The sequence below is a fragment of the Barbus barbus genome, assembly GCF_936440315.1.
Source record: "Barbus barbus genome assembly, chromosome: 43".
Classification (NCBI taxonomy): Eukaryota; Metazoa; Chordata; class Actinopteri; order Cypriniformes; family Cyprinidae; genus Barbus; species Barbus barbus.
Window position 1 is genome coordinate 4500632 of NC_136721.1, and position 16849 is coordinate 4517480.

General features: G+C 35.1%; 1 protein-coding gene across 3 annotated transcripts in view; it reads right to left on the reverse strand.

Moving 5' to 3' along the window:
• LOC306862115 (transcription factor COE1-A-like) overlaps positions 1–16849 on the reverse strand; it is a 130035-nt gene that overhangs the window by 15703 nt on the left and 97483 nt on the right. For all 3 annotated transcript variants that reach the window (XM_079404755.1, XM_079404753.1, XM_079404754.1), the window contains exon 11: positions 5709–5797. In XM_079404755.1, coding sequence (XP_079260881.1) covers positions 5709–5797 — 89 coding nt within the window. The remainder of the gene's footprint in view (positions 1–5708; positions 5798–16849) is intronic.

Here is a 16849-nt window from a genome sequence, read left to right on the forward strand (position 1 = left end):
AGAACTCAAAAATCTGCTGAAGCTGGTTGCCTTAAACTTTTAAGTTTGCACAACTTTTTTTTTTTTTAAAGTGTGGTGACAACTGATATTTATATGCATTTTATGTATGCATGTTAAGATCTCATTGATTTACATTGCAAGCTATAAATTTCAATTTACTTTTTGACCACTTTGAACAAATTGGATACATTATTTAGTCTTTTATAATAGTATATATATATATATATTTTTTATTTTTATTTTTATTTTTTATACATTATCCTATAATAATTAATAATTATTTTTCCTTCTCGAGCTCCATAATCTCCTGTATAGTACAATATGAGCTATAAAAATATACCTGATGTAGCACACAAATATGAAACTCAAAAAACATATATGCAAACTTTTTTTTTAGACTTTGTCTAAAGGTTTAATAAACCGTTCCATTAAAAAAAAATAAAAAAATAAACTATGTCATGTTATAAATCAGTTTTAAGTCATATAGATAGTAACAGGTTTACAGTAGGAAATGGACTGAGATGAAACTGTGGCATTTGAAAACATGAAGTGTGGCATGAAGATCATAGAAAACAAATGTAAATTTATTACAAATAATGCCTTTTTTCTTTCTCCTAATACTAAGCTACTGTATGGCCTTATGGGTATAAAGGGAATGAGCCTTATGGGTATTTTTTATCATGTTTTTGTCTTCTTTTGGTGTTTTTATGATTAAACTGAAATGCTTTAACATTGTTTTTTGTGTCGACGGAAGCTATGAAGTCATGCAGCAATGGAGCAACTTCTTTAAGAAAACAAAAAATAAAAACTGATTAATAAAGGCTCCAAAATGGGCAGGTTGTGTAGGTCCATGTCAGATCTCATTGTCAATGCAAATATCCAGTAGAGCATTCAAACTTCTGTTGTCCTCTCTAATCCTTTCATACGGGCTACTACACCGTCTGTCCTTCTGAGCTTCTCAGGTCTGTCTGCGTCTGGCTTTGAACTGGAAACATTACAGTAAATCAGTCTGTATATAAAAACAGTAGAAGTCTATGGCATGTCTTCATTTAGATCTCTCTCTGTGTGTGTGTGTGTGTGTGTGTGTGTGTGTGTGTGTGTGTGTGTGTGTGCCAGTCTCTCTCTCTGTGGCGTCCCTGTGTTTGGCTGGTATGATTGAGGTGAGCAGTTGAAAAGAGAACCCCGTCAACAAACTGTTATTACCTCAATAAGGACGAGAAAATCGATGGGGCGGAGAGGAACAGAGCATGTGTGTGTGTGGCGCCACCGCTGCCAATGGGACAGCAGCCAAGACCAGAGAGATGGAGAGAGAGCGAGAGATTATGTATGAATCTCTGTTCCTCCATATGTCCGACCTCTTCATTGAGCTCAACACTGTTCTGAATGTCAGAGGTGCCAGTGTGCTGGAATAATTTCTCTTCCTGCTTTCAAACACACACACACACACACACATCCACTGCTGTGACTCAATTACTGGTGCTGGAGCAATAATAAAGTCCGGCCAGCGGAGACTTCGATCGCTGACCTGCCGGGAGGCACCGCTGGACAGCTGACTTCACCATGATGGATCACCTCTGGGTGCCTGCGCTCTTAAACTCACCCACCCACCCACCCACACACACACACACACACACACACATGTTGTTTTTTGTGGTTTATGGGGACTCTCCATAGGCGTAATGGTTTTTATACTGAACAAACTGTATGTGCTATTGCCCTACACCAACCCTACAACTAAACTTAGCCCTCACAGGAGACTTTGTGCATTTTTAGATTTTCAAAAAAACACCATTTAGTATGTTTTTTAAGCCTTTTGAATTACGGGGACATAGGCAGTGTCCTCATAAACCACCTTCATATTGTAATACCTCTGTCATACCCATGTCATTATACAAATTTGTGTCCTCATAAACCACATAAACATGCACACACACACACACACACACAAACAAATACTCACATGTATACACAATAAGCTCTCAGCACATGACCAAACATACACACTTGTGAAATGAGCAAGCAAAACACACTCAATGCTCCAAATAGAAGATGAATGTAGAAAGGGAACTTTTGAAGTTTTCGCGATTTTGCTAACTATCTTCCTGAAACAGCATCATTGCTGGTTCTGGAATAATATTCCCATCAAACAATCAGATTTTAAGGCTAGAGAAAGGTGTTGGTCTAGAGAATGTCTATGACAAGTTGATTCGCATTAACATATACATTGCAAGAGATTAAAAATAATATCAGAGAGTCTATTTACACTAAGTGCAAACAGCCTGACTTGTTGGCAGAGGCTATTTACACAGACTCATCCCACCAACATGTGATTAGGATAGTCAACCCTACAAAAGACATCAAACTCATTCGTCAAAAAAAAAAAAGTTAATCAAACAACAGCTTCAGTGGCGTAGATGGTAAAGTGCGTATCATAGTCTTTTTGATGCGATTGACCCGGGTTCCAATTCCCTTTTCAAATCTCATAATACATCGGAAAGGCATTTATTTTCAATAAATATTAAGGAAATAATTGTAAAGTTGAAAATAAACTATCGGGTAGGGTTAGGGTAGGTGTAGCGCTTATTGTCCCAATAAGGTGGCATCCATTTAATAATTTGAATTAAAATGATAATTTATACTCAATATGTTATTATTACATACTGTTTTATAATATATTACAATACTGAGGTGCAGATAATTGCCACTATTTGCAATAAGTAGTATAAATAGCAGAAAAGCCTGCTATTTTAACATAGTGTAAATAGAATCTATAGCTATTTGCACTTAGTGTAAATAGCCACTGCCAAATAATATAATATTAATCTAATAGCTCATAAACAATCTATGAAATAACCGGAGTAAATATCTGCTAAACAGGAATATATATACAGTTGTGGTCAGAATTATTGGAACCCTTGGTAAATATGATCAAAGAAGACTGTGAAAATTAACCTGCTTTGTTAATCCTTTTGATCTTTTATTAAAAAAATTCATAAAAAGCTAACCTTTCATTGGATAATAAGAATTTAAAATGGGGGGAAATATCATTATGAAATAAATGTTTTTCTCAAACACACGTTGGACACAATTATTGGCACCCCTAGAAATTCTTAAGAGTAAAATATCTCTGAAGTATACTCCCATTCATATTCACAATTTTGAGCACTCTAGGGTGATTATGAACATGAAATTATCCAGCCATGGCTTCCTGTTTCACAGAAATATAAATAGGAGGGAAAACAAAGCCCAAATTCCCTTAATCATCCATCACAATGAGAAAAAACAAAGAATATATTTCTGATGTGCAGCAAAAGATAATTGAGCTTCACAAATTAGTGAAGTGGCTTTAAGAAAAGAGCTAGAGCAGTGAAAATCCCCATTTCCACCATCAGGGCAATAATTAAGAATTTCCAATCAACAGAAAATGTAATGAAACTGCCTGGAAGAGGACGTGTGTCTATATCGTCCTAATGCACGGTGAGAAGGAGAGTTTGAGTGGCTAAAGACTCTTCAAGGATCACAGCTGGAGAATTGCAGAAAATAGTTGAGTCTCGGGGTCAGAAAACCTTAAAAAAAAAATTGTCAAACAGCCCCTACATCACCACATGTTGTTTGGGAGGATTTCAAGAAAAATTCTCCTAGCTCATCCAAAAACAAACTCCAGCATATTCAGTTATCAGACAGGACTGGCACTTCAAATGGGACTGGCTTCTATGGTCAGATGAAACTAAAAAATGAGCTTTTGAGCAGCAAACACTCAAGATGGGTTTGGTGAACACAGGGATAAAAAGTACCCCATGTGTACAATGAAATATACTGCTGTATTTGTGATGTTGTGGGCCTATATTTCTGCTGGAGGTCCTGGACATCTTGTTTAGACACATGGCATCATGGATTCTATCAAATACCAACAGATAAAAAATCAATAAGTGACTGATTCTATTAGAAATCTTATAATGGGCCATGTTTGGATCTTCCAACCGTACAATAATCCAAACACAAACCTCAAAAACAACACAAAAATGGGTCACTGAGCACAAAACCAAGCTTCTGCTGGCCATTCCAGTCCTCTGACCTGAACCCTGTAGAAAATGAGTGAGGTGAACTGAAGAGAAGAAGCACCGTCATGGAGCTGTGAATCTAAAGGATCTGGAGTGATTCTGGATGAAGGAATGGTCTCTGATCTCTTGTCAGGTGTTCTCTAACCTCATCAGGCATTATAGGAGAAGATTTAGAGCTGTTAAACTGATAAATGGAGGTTTCAAAAAGTATTGAATAAAAAGGTGCCAATAATTGTGTCCAACGTGTGTTTGAGAAAAACATTTATTTCATAATGATATTTCCCCCCATTTTAAATTCTTATTATCCAATGAAAGGTTAGCTTTTTGTGATTTTTTTAAATAAAAGATCAAAAGGATTAACAAAGCAGGTTAATTTTCACAGTCTTCTTTGATCATATTTACCAAGGGTTCCAATAATTCTGACCACAACTGTATATATATATATATATATATATATATATATATATATATATATATATATATATATATATATATATATATATATAAAATAATATAATAATCTTGTCATTAAATACCCTTTCAGTAAATTTTGTTTTTAACCTATTAGTTACATTTTCATCATTTGATGTATAAATTATATTATATTATATTATAAGACGTAAATCAAAATGCCAGAATGTTGCTTTGGTCCCAAACCTCAGGCCTAAGCGGCAGTCTATTTGTTGATAGGATTGTTGCTCCAGAACCAAGAAGAAAGTTGATCCAGGAACACGTTGTACTTGACGAAATCTGAGCCAGTGTTTTCTGACACCTGACCTAGTCCCGGTATAACTGAGATTTGAACTATGTATCACAGTGATTGAACAAAGAATGCTTTATATCATATTTCTAGAGCTCCAGCACAACAAATGCAAACCAAATACCTCCTCCTTCTGTGATGCCAGCTTATTTTGAGTATTTACACAGTTGAAAAACACAGTTTCATTGAGACCAAATTGGCCCAAACCGAAAAACAGATGACACACTATATAGAGTACTTGTTACACTCAGATGATCCATTAACAATAAACACAGCACATGCAAACATGGCTCTGTATGCATGTAGAAGTAAAACAGCAACATTTTTTTTCATGATGCAACTCTTTCTGTCCTTTTGCAACAGACTCTAATGTTCATACAAGCAGAATTATTACCATATGAGTTTCATCACCAAGACAATGATGACATAGCAGAGGCCGGCCCGCCATCTCAGTCCTTCATAAGTGAGACTCATTACTTTGATGTTATAAGCTAATGCTGTAGCACTCTTTCTAAATCAAGGAAAGAGGATCTGGAAGCACTTAATAGTGATAGAGGAATGTCAGACGAAATGCATACAGCTGTATAATGATTCATGATTCAGCCCACACAACATGCATTCTTGATAAACCTGTTAGTTCAACGGAGTTATGCAATTAAGCCTCCAAACATTAATCAGTTATATATTTTATATATAAAACAGAGATTCAAATAAACTATATACAATGATAATATATTAAATAAATATATAAACTTACATAAAATAAAAATATTTTGACATGTTCACTTCAGTCCATTTCAAAAGCACATTTCCGTTGATGCTTCTTTAACTCATTTTGACCCTATTAACGCTGTTTTGTTTGAAATAGTGGAAATTCGAATTCGCACCTTTGGCAAGCGTTCAGGGTCTCCTGGATGCCGAGGTATCACCTTCTGTAACCGCTGAAAACCGTAGTCTATGGTGGGTTCATTCAGAGCTGTGGACACAAACAAAAGAGACAAATCCATAATTTTTGATGTAATTTTAGAAGACTGGTTAGATTTTTTTCCTTTTAATGTGTTGCAAAAGAATAAAAAGCTATGCATATTTTTTTAAACAAATGTGAACATGGACATTTAGTTGATGCATTATCTTTTTTTTCCTAAATATACACAAAATTCACTCCAATAATAACTCCTCAGAAAAAGTGCAATAATAATATATACAACAGTTCTAATGGAAGCCATTTAAAATGGTTGGGAATTCTTATGCCCATGTTAAGTGCAGCAAGCGCGTATAGCGTGTAATAATCGCAGGACGCTTATGTTTTACGTTGCACGCAGCAATTACTTTGCATAAAGTCTTTATGTTGTCAAAAACACGAAAGCCTGTCACTCAATCTGAGCGAGGGATGAGATGGAGGACAGGAGAGATATTAACAAGCTATCTGACACCAATTGCTCCTGTAATGGACAGAAAATGGATGTAGAAGATCTGTTCATGATGGCACTTTGTTTGTAAAGTGCCACAGTTTTGAGAGCCTGCTTAAAAGTAGGGGACCAAACAAAAACTCCTAATGGCATTAGCATTCAAGACAGTTCTAACCAGCTTAGACAAACTACATTTTCTAAAGAGGCAGAACATTTTTTATATATATATATATACATACAATATATATATATATATATATATATATATATATATATATATATATATACACATATATATTGTATATATATATATATATATATATATATATATATATATATATATATATATATATATATATATATATATATATATATATACACATACACATACATTTAAGATAAATAATAAATAAACACATTTTATACACACACACGTTTATTTTTTGTGAAAAGTGGGGACATCCCAGAGGTGTAATGGTTTTTATACTGTACAAACTGTATTTTCCCCCCAAAAAACTCTGTATGATTTATAAGTGTTTTGAAAAGTGGGGACATGGGTCAATGTCCTGAAAAGTCACCTTCACCTTGTAATACCTGTGTCATACCTGTGTCATTATACAAATTGATGTCCTCATTTGTCACAAAAACATGCACACACACACACGCACAGATGTAACATAAGTATAATAAAAAACAGGTGCATCTCAATAAATTAGAATGTCGTGAAAAAGTTAATTTTTTCTTGTAAGTTATTTCAAAAAGTGAAACTTTCATATATTTTAGATTCATTGCATGTAAACTAAAACATTTCAAAAGTTTTTTTTGTTTTAATTTTGATGATTAAAGCTTACAGCTGATGAAAGTAAAAAATCAGTAACTCTAAATATTATAATATTTACATTTGAGTTTCAATTAATGACCATCCATACAGTATAAATTCTGGGTATCTCTTCTTCTTTGAAACCACAATAATGGGGAAGACTGCTGACTTGGCAATGATCCAGAAGATGAACATTGACGCCCTCCACAAAGAGGGTAAGTCACAGAGAGTCATTACTGAAAGGGGTGGCTGTTTACAGAGTGCTGTATCAAAGCATATTAAATGCAAAGTTAACTGGAAGGAAGAATTTGGGTAGGAAAAGGTGAACAATCAACAGGGATGACCACAAGTTTGAGAATACTGTCAAGCAAAGCTGATTCAAACACTTGGGAGAGCTTCACAAGGAGTGGACTGAAGCTGGAGTCAGTGCATCAAGAGTCACCACGCTCAGACGTCTTCAGGAAAAGGGCTACCAAGCCACTTCTGAACCAGAGACAACGTCAGAAGCGTCTTACCTGGGCTGTGGAGAAAAAGAACTGGACTTTTTGCTCAGTGGTCCAAAGTCCTATTTTCAGATGAAAGTAAATTTTGTATTTCATTCGGAAATCAAGGTCCCAGAGTCTGGAGGAAGAGAGGAGAGGCACAGAATCCATGTTGCTTGAAGTCTAGTGTGAAGTTTCCACAGTCAGTGATGATTTGGGCTGCCATGTCATCTGCTGGTGTGTTTTCTGAAGTCCACAGTCAACGCAGCCATCTACCAGGAAATTTTAGAGCACTTCATGCTTCCTTCTGCTGACAAGCTTTATGGCGATGCTGATTTCATTTTCCAGCAGGACTTGGCACCTGCCCACACTGCCAAAGGTACCAAAAGCTGGTTCAATGACCATGGTGTTACTGTGCTTGATTGGCCAGCAAACTCGCCTGACCTGAACCCCATAGAGAATCTATGGGGTATTGTCAAGAGGAAGATGAGAGACACCAGACCCAACAATGCAAATGACCTGAAGGCCGCTATCAAAGCAACCTGGGCTTCCATTACACCTCAGCAGTGCCACAAACTGATCAACTCCATGCCACGCTGAATTGAGGCAGTAATTAAAGCAAATGGAGCCCCTACCAAGTATTGAGTACATATACAGTAAATGAACATACTTTCCAGAAAGCCAACAATTAACTAGAAATGTTTTTTTATTGGTCTTATGAAGTATTCTAATTTGTTGAGATTGAATTGGTGGGTTTTTGTTAAATGCGAGCCTAAATCATCACAATTAAAAGAACCAAAGACTTAAACTACTTCAGTCTGTGTGCATTGGATTTAATTAATACACGAGTTTCACCATTTGAGTTGAATTACTGAAATAAATTAACTTTTCCATGACGTTCTAATTTATTCAGATGCACCTGTATAACCAAATATTATATTATATTATAACACATTTTGTAATATGATAACATTTATTAAATGATATTAATTAAATCAATTCAAATATATTAATTATAAAAAAAATAAAAAAATAAACAAGGATAAAATAATTATCATTAATTCATAATATTAATATTTATTATATTATATTAATAAACGTCAAATTATATTATTATTAATTAAATTATATCTTAAATTCTTTATTAAATCTAATAAATAAATAGCAAAACTTACTTTTTCATTATGCAAAGCATTTAACATTACATGAAAGACGTTACAGGAGTCGTTCTATATTCATCTTGTATTCATAACAGCTTGTGTTTTACAGGTGCCAAGTTGTTCGCTGCCCTCTGTGTTTTGGTTAGCATGTGGTTCAGTGTTCATGGGATCCAAAAATGGCATCCAAAATATGTATGTATTGCAAAATGTTCATAAATAACATGTCATATGAGTGTCTGGTCCCAAGGCTGTTGAAGGATGGATGTGTGAGAAGAAAGAGAGAAAAGAGGAAGAGAGAAAGAGAGAGTGGTTTGGGCCGTTTGAGTGTGAGGGAGTGTTAGGGGCTGCTGGGGCATGAAATGTAGGTACTTTCCTGTCGGTTGGAGCAGATGGTTAAGATACTGTAAATTCTGTTTAAGTTATATTGAAGTTAGTGCCTGGCAATTAAGAACATATAGGTTAATGACCGCATAAGTGATGCTATTCACAGTTATTACAGCAATAAATGACCTTTCATTATACAGTTCCTTGGAAATGTTGGTTGATAATTTCTAATTAATCTAAAAACCTGTCTAGATGAAGGAGAAAGAAAGCTGGCGTGTGTATTTCTGTGTGCGGGGCATCTGTTAATAAAGTGATATGGAGATGGATGAGTCAGTGTGCTCCCAAACACATTCACATGCTTGTATGTGTCAGGAGTACTTCACTCCTCTCTTATTGCCATTGATTTCTACATTGTATCCAATCCTCTCACTCAGCCTGGGGAAAACATTCACTTACCGAGGGATCCAGAGGTCGACAGAGAGAGAGAGAGAGAGGAGCAGGGACAAATGGCTTCTCAAGACGTGTGGGGAAAGATAAAACATTAGCATTTGTTGTTCACTAAGAATTGTCTTAATGAATTGAATAAAATGTATCTTGGTACCAATCTCAATGAAATAATATTTTGCATCTAATCTAATGCCATTCATGCATTTTAAAGTGTGATTTGTTGGGTATTCAAATGCTTTTTGTGGGCCACTACACCAAAAGAGTTAGAAACATCAAGCAATGCATTTGTGATTTAATGTACATTAACAACCAGCCACAGTAGATAAGAATAATATAATAGAATATTAATAATTTTGTAATAAATTAAATAAACAATAGCAACAATGACTTCAATCACAACATATTACATTTTATATTATATAACATATTTGTTAAATACTTTATTAAATATATGATAATATGCAGCAAAATATACATGTAATAAATAAAAAAACAACAACAATGACTGTTATTGATTCATACGTATTAATAATTGAATTAATAAAAATTTATTCAATTTTTTTCATAATGTATATATTATATGTTATTATATAATAAAACTTCTTATAACACTTATTCATCAAATATTGCATTAAATAAATAAATATCATGCATTTTTAAGTGTAACTTTCAAACCTGTGGGGCCACTGTGTGCCTGTTCATTAAAATAAATAAATACAAATAATTGTATGCTAATATGTATGAAGTAATGCATGTAATAAATAAAAACTGCAAATAAATAAATAAATACATACATACATAGCCAATCGTGTGTTCTTAAACCATAATATTTCTTGAGTCACGTTCCAAAACTGTAAAAAATAATAACCCTAGTCCAAACTTTGAAGAAGCTATTTCTTATGAAAGAACCTTTTGTCCACTTTCAACACAGGCTAATACTGCGGGTCACTGTGTCCCTTAAAAGAATATGAGTTTCCAATTTGATATACTTTTTTGATTTGGTCACCACATCCTCTAGCCCTCACTTAAAAGAATACAGAGATATCAAGGGCATTGAGACATATGAAGTCAATTTCTATAGAGGAAATAATCCTTCAAGGGTCTAAAAAGGGACAAACTCGAGAGAATGAAGTTCTCACAAAGAGAATGAAGCACTTCAACTATTTAAATATCTCTACTGTACGAAAAGTTATCTTCCCAAAATGGGGAAGTGGGATTGTTGTTGGCCGAACTTTTCACTGTAACCGAGTGCAGTATTCACTACATGCAAAACAAGCGCTAACCACACAGAAAGTATTTATAGCTTGGCCTAACTCCACTTCTTCAAACTGTTTTATTGTTTTCCTCGTATTAATACCACATGGCATCAATTTGCACAGGGATGTTGGTTTATAGCTCTCCCTTGGTAGCTTTAGTGGTTAAATAGCCAAAAATAGCCTAAGTGAGAGAAGTATCTAACTATGCTTCTAGCTAATTTAGCGGCCCAAAATGAGGGGAGTTGTAAAAAAAAATATCAGTTTGAACGTGCTTGCATGGTGGTGATGGCAAACAATCCAACGCATCTGCCGTAGTACATATCATATATTGTTATGATACTGGAAATCCATAGGCCTATGACAGTTCTACCTGGTCTAATGTATTTGAACCTAATGGATTTGTAAGAAATTTGGATGTTAACCAAACTAAACAGAATATTTTGAGCGTGTGCAAACATTATCTACTAATGTCCATAAAGAAAAAGCAGGATCGATGAATAGTGCCACTGCCGCAACGTCTGTGAGCTGTCAGTACAAAACGATTGGTTGATACTGTCACACTGATATGACTAGAACATCATTGACAATAAATTAATGAGAAAATATACCCCCACCCTGTGCGTGTCACTTATTTCCATCCCTCGCTCTCTGAGAAGAATCTCTTGCAATCACAAAGATCAATTCTTATTGAAATTTCATGAGGGCAGATCCAGGCCTCATCATATTTCACTATAATGACCTGGAGGAGGGAATGTTGTGAGTAGAGGGATAGTGTGGAAAGAGGAGACAGGGAAGCATGAGGTAAGTCCTCTTTTAATTTGAAAAGAGTAAAGTGGCGTGATGGGTAGTAGTTGGGTACGTAATTGCCTATTGCACATACACTCAACTCTACAGCCGAGCCAAACCCACACAAAATCCAATAGATTCATTAGATTCATTGATTCTATAGACCTTAAAAGTGATTGGTGAATGAATTGAGAATTGCTTGTTTGTCCATTGAGTCATTGCCTTACTTCCCATGTTAAAGGGACAGTTCACCCTAAAAGGATTCATTCATAAGTCATTCTGCCTTCGGAACACAAATTAAGATGTCTGTGGAGGGTCAGAAATCTCTTGGATTTCATCAAAAATATCTTCATTTGTGTTCCGAAGATGAACAAAGGTCTTACGGGTTTGGAAAAAAACATGTAGGTGAGTAATTCATGACAGAATTTTCATTTTGGGGTGAACTATGCCTTTAAGTTTCGTTTTATAACATTTTTTACATAAAATAATAAATATAATCTAATTGAACACATCAAATAAAGCAAATTGAATTAAGGAATCAAATATATAACCGAATCAATTGTATTGTAGAACCAATGTTTGAATCGAATCAAAACAAAATCTAATTCAATATTGAGTCAAAGTGAATTAATCAGATCTATAATTGATTCTATTCTAAAACCCGTTTTTGAATCGAATTCAAACAAACTGAATCTAGCTAAATAAAAGAAAATTAGACGTTATCGAATCAAATTAATCAAATGCATAACAAAATCAATTCTGTTCAAGAACCACCGCACCAGGAGCTCTAGCAGCACTAACATGGTAGATCCCTAAAACATTCACCCAAATGCACCGATCTGGATTGAACAAAATGAATTGAATCTACAACAGAATTGATTCTAGAACTGGCTGTTCCAGTGCTCTAGTCTGGAGTTGTCTTTCACTAAAACAATGTTTTTCATGAACGTTTGAATCAAATCCGAACTGAATCAGACAAAACAGTATCGAATTGAAAGTTATCCACGCAAATCAATAACAATACCAAATGTATTCTTGGAACAAGTGGCTCTGACAGCACTATGACTGTATGGATCATCTTTAACTAAAACTCCTATCCTTTTCCTGCTATAGTACTGCAGTAATGAGCAAGGGAATGTCACCACTTCCCTCCTCCTTCATCCCAGAGGGCGCATGTATTTCCCCCCCTTCAGGTACGAGCTCTGGGGGATCAATACCCACGGCAGTGGAGCGTTCAATACCTCTGAATTATTGCTTCATTCTTCCCCCCTTATTATAGATGAGTTATTTTTTCCAAGCCACACCACTTTAAGATCAATAGAGAACAATCTTATTCTTGTCTTTCCCCCCTCTCTTATTCTACCACACTTTCTTTTCTTTCCAATGTTGCATCTTTATGATACAAAACAACTGGTGGTAAAAGAGATGTTGGAGGCAGGTATAGAGGAGGAGCTGGGTTTGAAGTACACTTTCTTTACAGAATGAAGGAAATGTTTCTTTACATGAGAGAACTATACACAAATATATAACATGCAGTGTGTCGTTTTTAGACTAGAGCAGCTTTTCTCATTACTTTGAGAAACCCAAAACCACTCTTGTGTTTTTTCTGCTTGGTGTGCTGACTAATAGCGTATTTCCATTGTGCTCTTGTTTTCACTGAGGCTGTGTTATATAATAAAGCCTCAAAAGTCGTCCTTTGGGGTCTTGTTAGCAGTGTGTGTGTTGGTGTGTGATTCATCTACAGCACTACTAGCCGTTGTGACTGCTGCAGTCCGATCTTGCAGTGACCTGGAATTGCCTGTAATCTAATTGGAGGTGCTCGTCCCTTCCGACAATAACGCATTAAGTTGGCAGCAATAGATCCTGCAGAATTTTTAACGTCACCAATTACTGCCTGTTTAGCAAGCAGTAATGCTAGCAGAAAAAGTGCTTTGCTATTAAGAGGCGATGTTTGGTTAAAATGAGTGTAAAAAAAAAGAACTCATGCTTTGAGTCACCAATGAAACTTCCATTCTGTTTTCTACTATACTTCCCATAGTGCAGTTTTATGGGATGCTAGTAGAATTTTCAGCTATATCAGAAAGCAATATCAACATGTCATAGAAATGGACCAATAGATGGACCATCTATTTAAATAAAATTTAAATCTAATTAAAAAACTGAAATATATTAGTATAATCAAATTACATAACAATATAATAATAAAAATCTATTTTAATTTACATGTATTATAATCATTTGTTGTTCCAAAGAATATCTTCCATTAAAATGTAACAAGTTGCATTTTGCTTAAATGTTGTAACCAATCACATTCAAACCCTTCCCACCAACCACCTACTTTTTAATCAATTCTTAAATTGTTTTTCACATTGGAAATATAGGTAAAAATAGGTTATGAATGTTTTTTTATGACAACTTTAAAGGAAAGAGTGATTTGGCATCACTGTTACATTACATAATGTTACAATGTTACATAAGGGATAAAACAAATATAGGAAATATCAATCTCAAAATTCTAAAATGAAATAAAGTGGAATTGTGAACAGAATGAAAAACACATCAGATCTGTTTCCCTGCGACTCTTGTGAATGCTACAGCAGTTCCATGGGCAGGATTTGTCTATGTTGCTCCAATGGTTTATCGATTGGCACTTTGCACTTCCTCCTAACAAACACACGCCGCTGACATTCAGTTTTAGAAGTGACATAGAACCTACACTGTCAATTATATGAGATGTATTAGTTTGTCCCCAGGGATCTGTTTATGCTGTCCAGTACAACAGAAACACCAGGATGAGAGAAAGACACACAGACAGAGAAACAGACAACCCTGCTGAAAAAACTAGCTTAAACCAGACTAAAGTGGTTTGCTGGTCTTAGCTGTCAGGTATAGGGATGCAGAGAGATATTAAAGTTCTGGAGTGTCTATTTACACTAAGAAGAAAATAGCCTGCCTTGTTGGCAGAAGCTATTTACACTAACTCGTCCCACCAACATGTGATTGAGATTGAGTCAACTCTACAAAAGATGATCATCTAACAACAGTTCAGTGGCGTAGATGGCGAATTGCGTATCGTAGTCTTTTTGATAGTCTTTTGCCGAACTTTTTTCCTCCCCTTTAAAATCTTAGATCACATTGGAAAAGCATAAAAATAGACATAATCAAAAAGTTGAAAATAAAATATGGGGAAGAATAGGTGTAGGGAGAGCTTTATTACACCAATAAGGTGGCATCCATTTAATAATTTGAATTAAAAATATAATTTACACTCTGTACGTTATTATTGCATACTGTTTTAAAATGTTGTATAAATAGCAGAAAAACCTAACATTGTGTAAATAGAATCTATAGCTATGTGCACTACATGAACAGTGTAATTAGCATAGAAAATATGCTATTTTCATTTTGTGGAAATAACATCTAATTGAATGCAAATAGCCGCTGCCTTAAAATTCTGGCCAATACTAATAATTATTTTCATGTTAAGGTCAATATTAAAATGATATACTAGAATTTAGTCATCACAGCACTAATATAAAAAAAATTACATTAAAGATGAAAAATTATTTAGAGATAATATATTTAGCATTTAACAGTGTTATTATATTATTGGTAATCTAAATGTAAAAATGGGAAATTAGTATAAATGTATTGTAATGATATATTACACATTCTTAGTCTGATATGATGGTTTTAGAAGTGTTTTGGACAGCTAAAAAGGCTAGGAGACTAGTTAAACAAGCAGAACACCAGCTAACCAGGGTGGGAAATCAGCTAGACCCGTTTAAACTGGATATGAACCACCATAAGTGGTTCAAGCAGCGTTTTTAGCTGACTGGAACACTATCAGGTGTATTGTTGTAAGAAAACAATATGTCTATATACTTCTTTTTAATTCTGCTGTACTTCATCTAGCTGTTTAATGAAAGAATGTGTTCTGTTTTGTAACTTTATTGTGCTACAAAAAATCTAAAACTAAACTCGACCTGTATTTTTGTGTAAAGCACAGGCCAAAAACATAGACTTTCTTGTGTCATCGTCTGCAAGACCTTATGTTCAACTTATGTTCTTGTTGTGGTTGACTGATTTAGCCATTTTTGGATTCCAACTTCAGTTGTAGTTTCCAGGTAGCCATTGATTAATGCCCGGCCAGAGCTTGGTGGGAGGCGGTCCGTGGCTTTGCCTGTATTGATTCAATTAGTTCTGAGGGTTTGCTAGTGTTCTATGCAAATAGCCTTTGCTAGCAGCCTCAGCTAACAGAGACTGATTAGCATCGCCAGCTGTCTTCTGGGTACTTCTAATACCCATGCCAGCTGCCATCTTTGTGTGCCAGTTGCTTAACGTCGGTGATGCCCCGAAAGGTGCCAACTTGAGTTCATTTTCAAGAGTAAGGTACATGATTAGTTCAAAAACTACCTGTAGCACAGCTATAAGTTTGAATATTTACACTCAAAGCCATGAATTTCACAACATTTGCTTCTGTTTCCAAAGATTTTCTGTCGGCGCCTCAGAGAAACGTCTGATATACTCACAGCAGTGGGTGAAAGAAATAAAATAATAAATTTGCCATCTGTGTCTTCCTTTCAGTGTCACTAGTTGCCACCTACAACTCTGATACCATGTATATCGTGGCACTTAACTTCTGTGAACGCACATACTGTTTCCCTCTCCCTTACTCACTGGAACGAGTCGGTCGCCCTCTCATAAGATCCATCTGTGCACCAGATCAGCTATTTTTCTCTTTTAATTTGCCTTTGATTTAGAATCACTTTCAAGTGTGTCCTCTTGTTTGTGTGGGTGCGCGTGATGATTTAACGCCAGCAAGGAAGTAAAAAAAAAAAAAAAGCAACAGAAAAAAATAAGCATGAAATTAGGCAGTGAGCTGACCTTTGACCTCAAGGAAGAAGTAGGCATTGATTGGGTTGGGGTATGCGGTAAGACCAAAGTGCAATCGCGTTGCCTCATGAACGCTGGAGTAAATGATGACAAAAGGTCAGCTTTTTGTATATATACTGTATGTGGCTGTTTTTAACAATGTGCATTTTTGTACTTGCGTACTTTTGTAAAATAAACTCTTAAAATATTTGTCTAACAGTTAAATACAGTGTAAAAACATACACGCACAACAGTGTATATAGAACAGAAATCTGTAATTTTGTCATTTGTATGTGAGTCTATTAGGCCAAATTTAACTGTGGCAGTTTTGTGTTTGTTTGAATATTTATGCATTAAAGGTTTCATGTAAGCTGCACAGTTTGTTAGTTTGTTTCACTGTTTAAATGGCTTCAATATGGTCGCCTATAAAATGCATCTTGTTTTCTTCCTTAATTGTAACGGGTTTTAT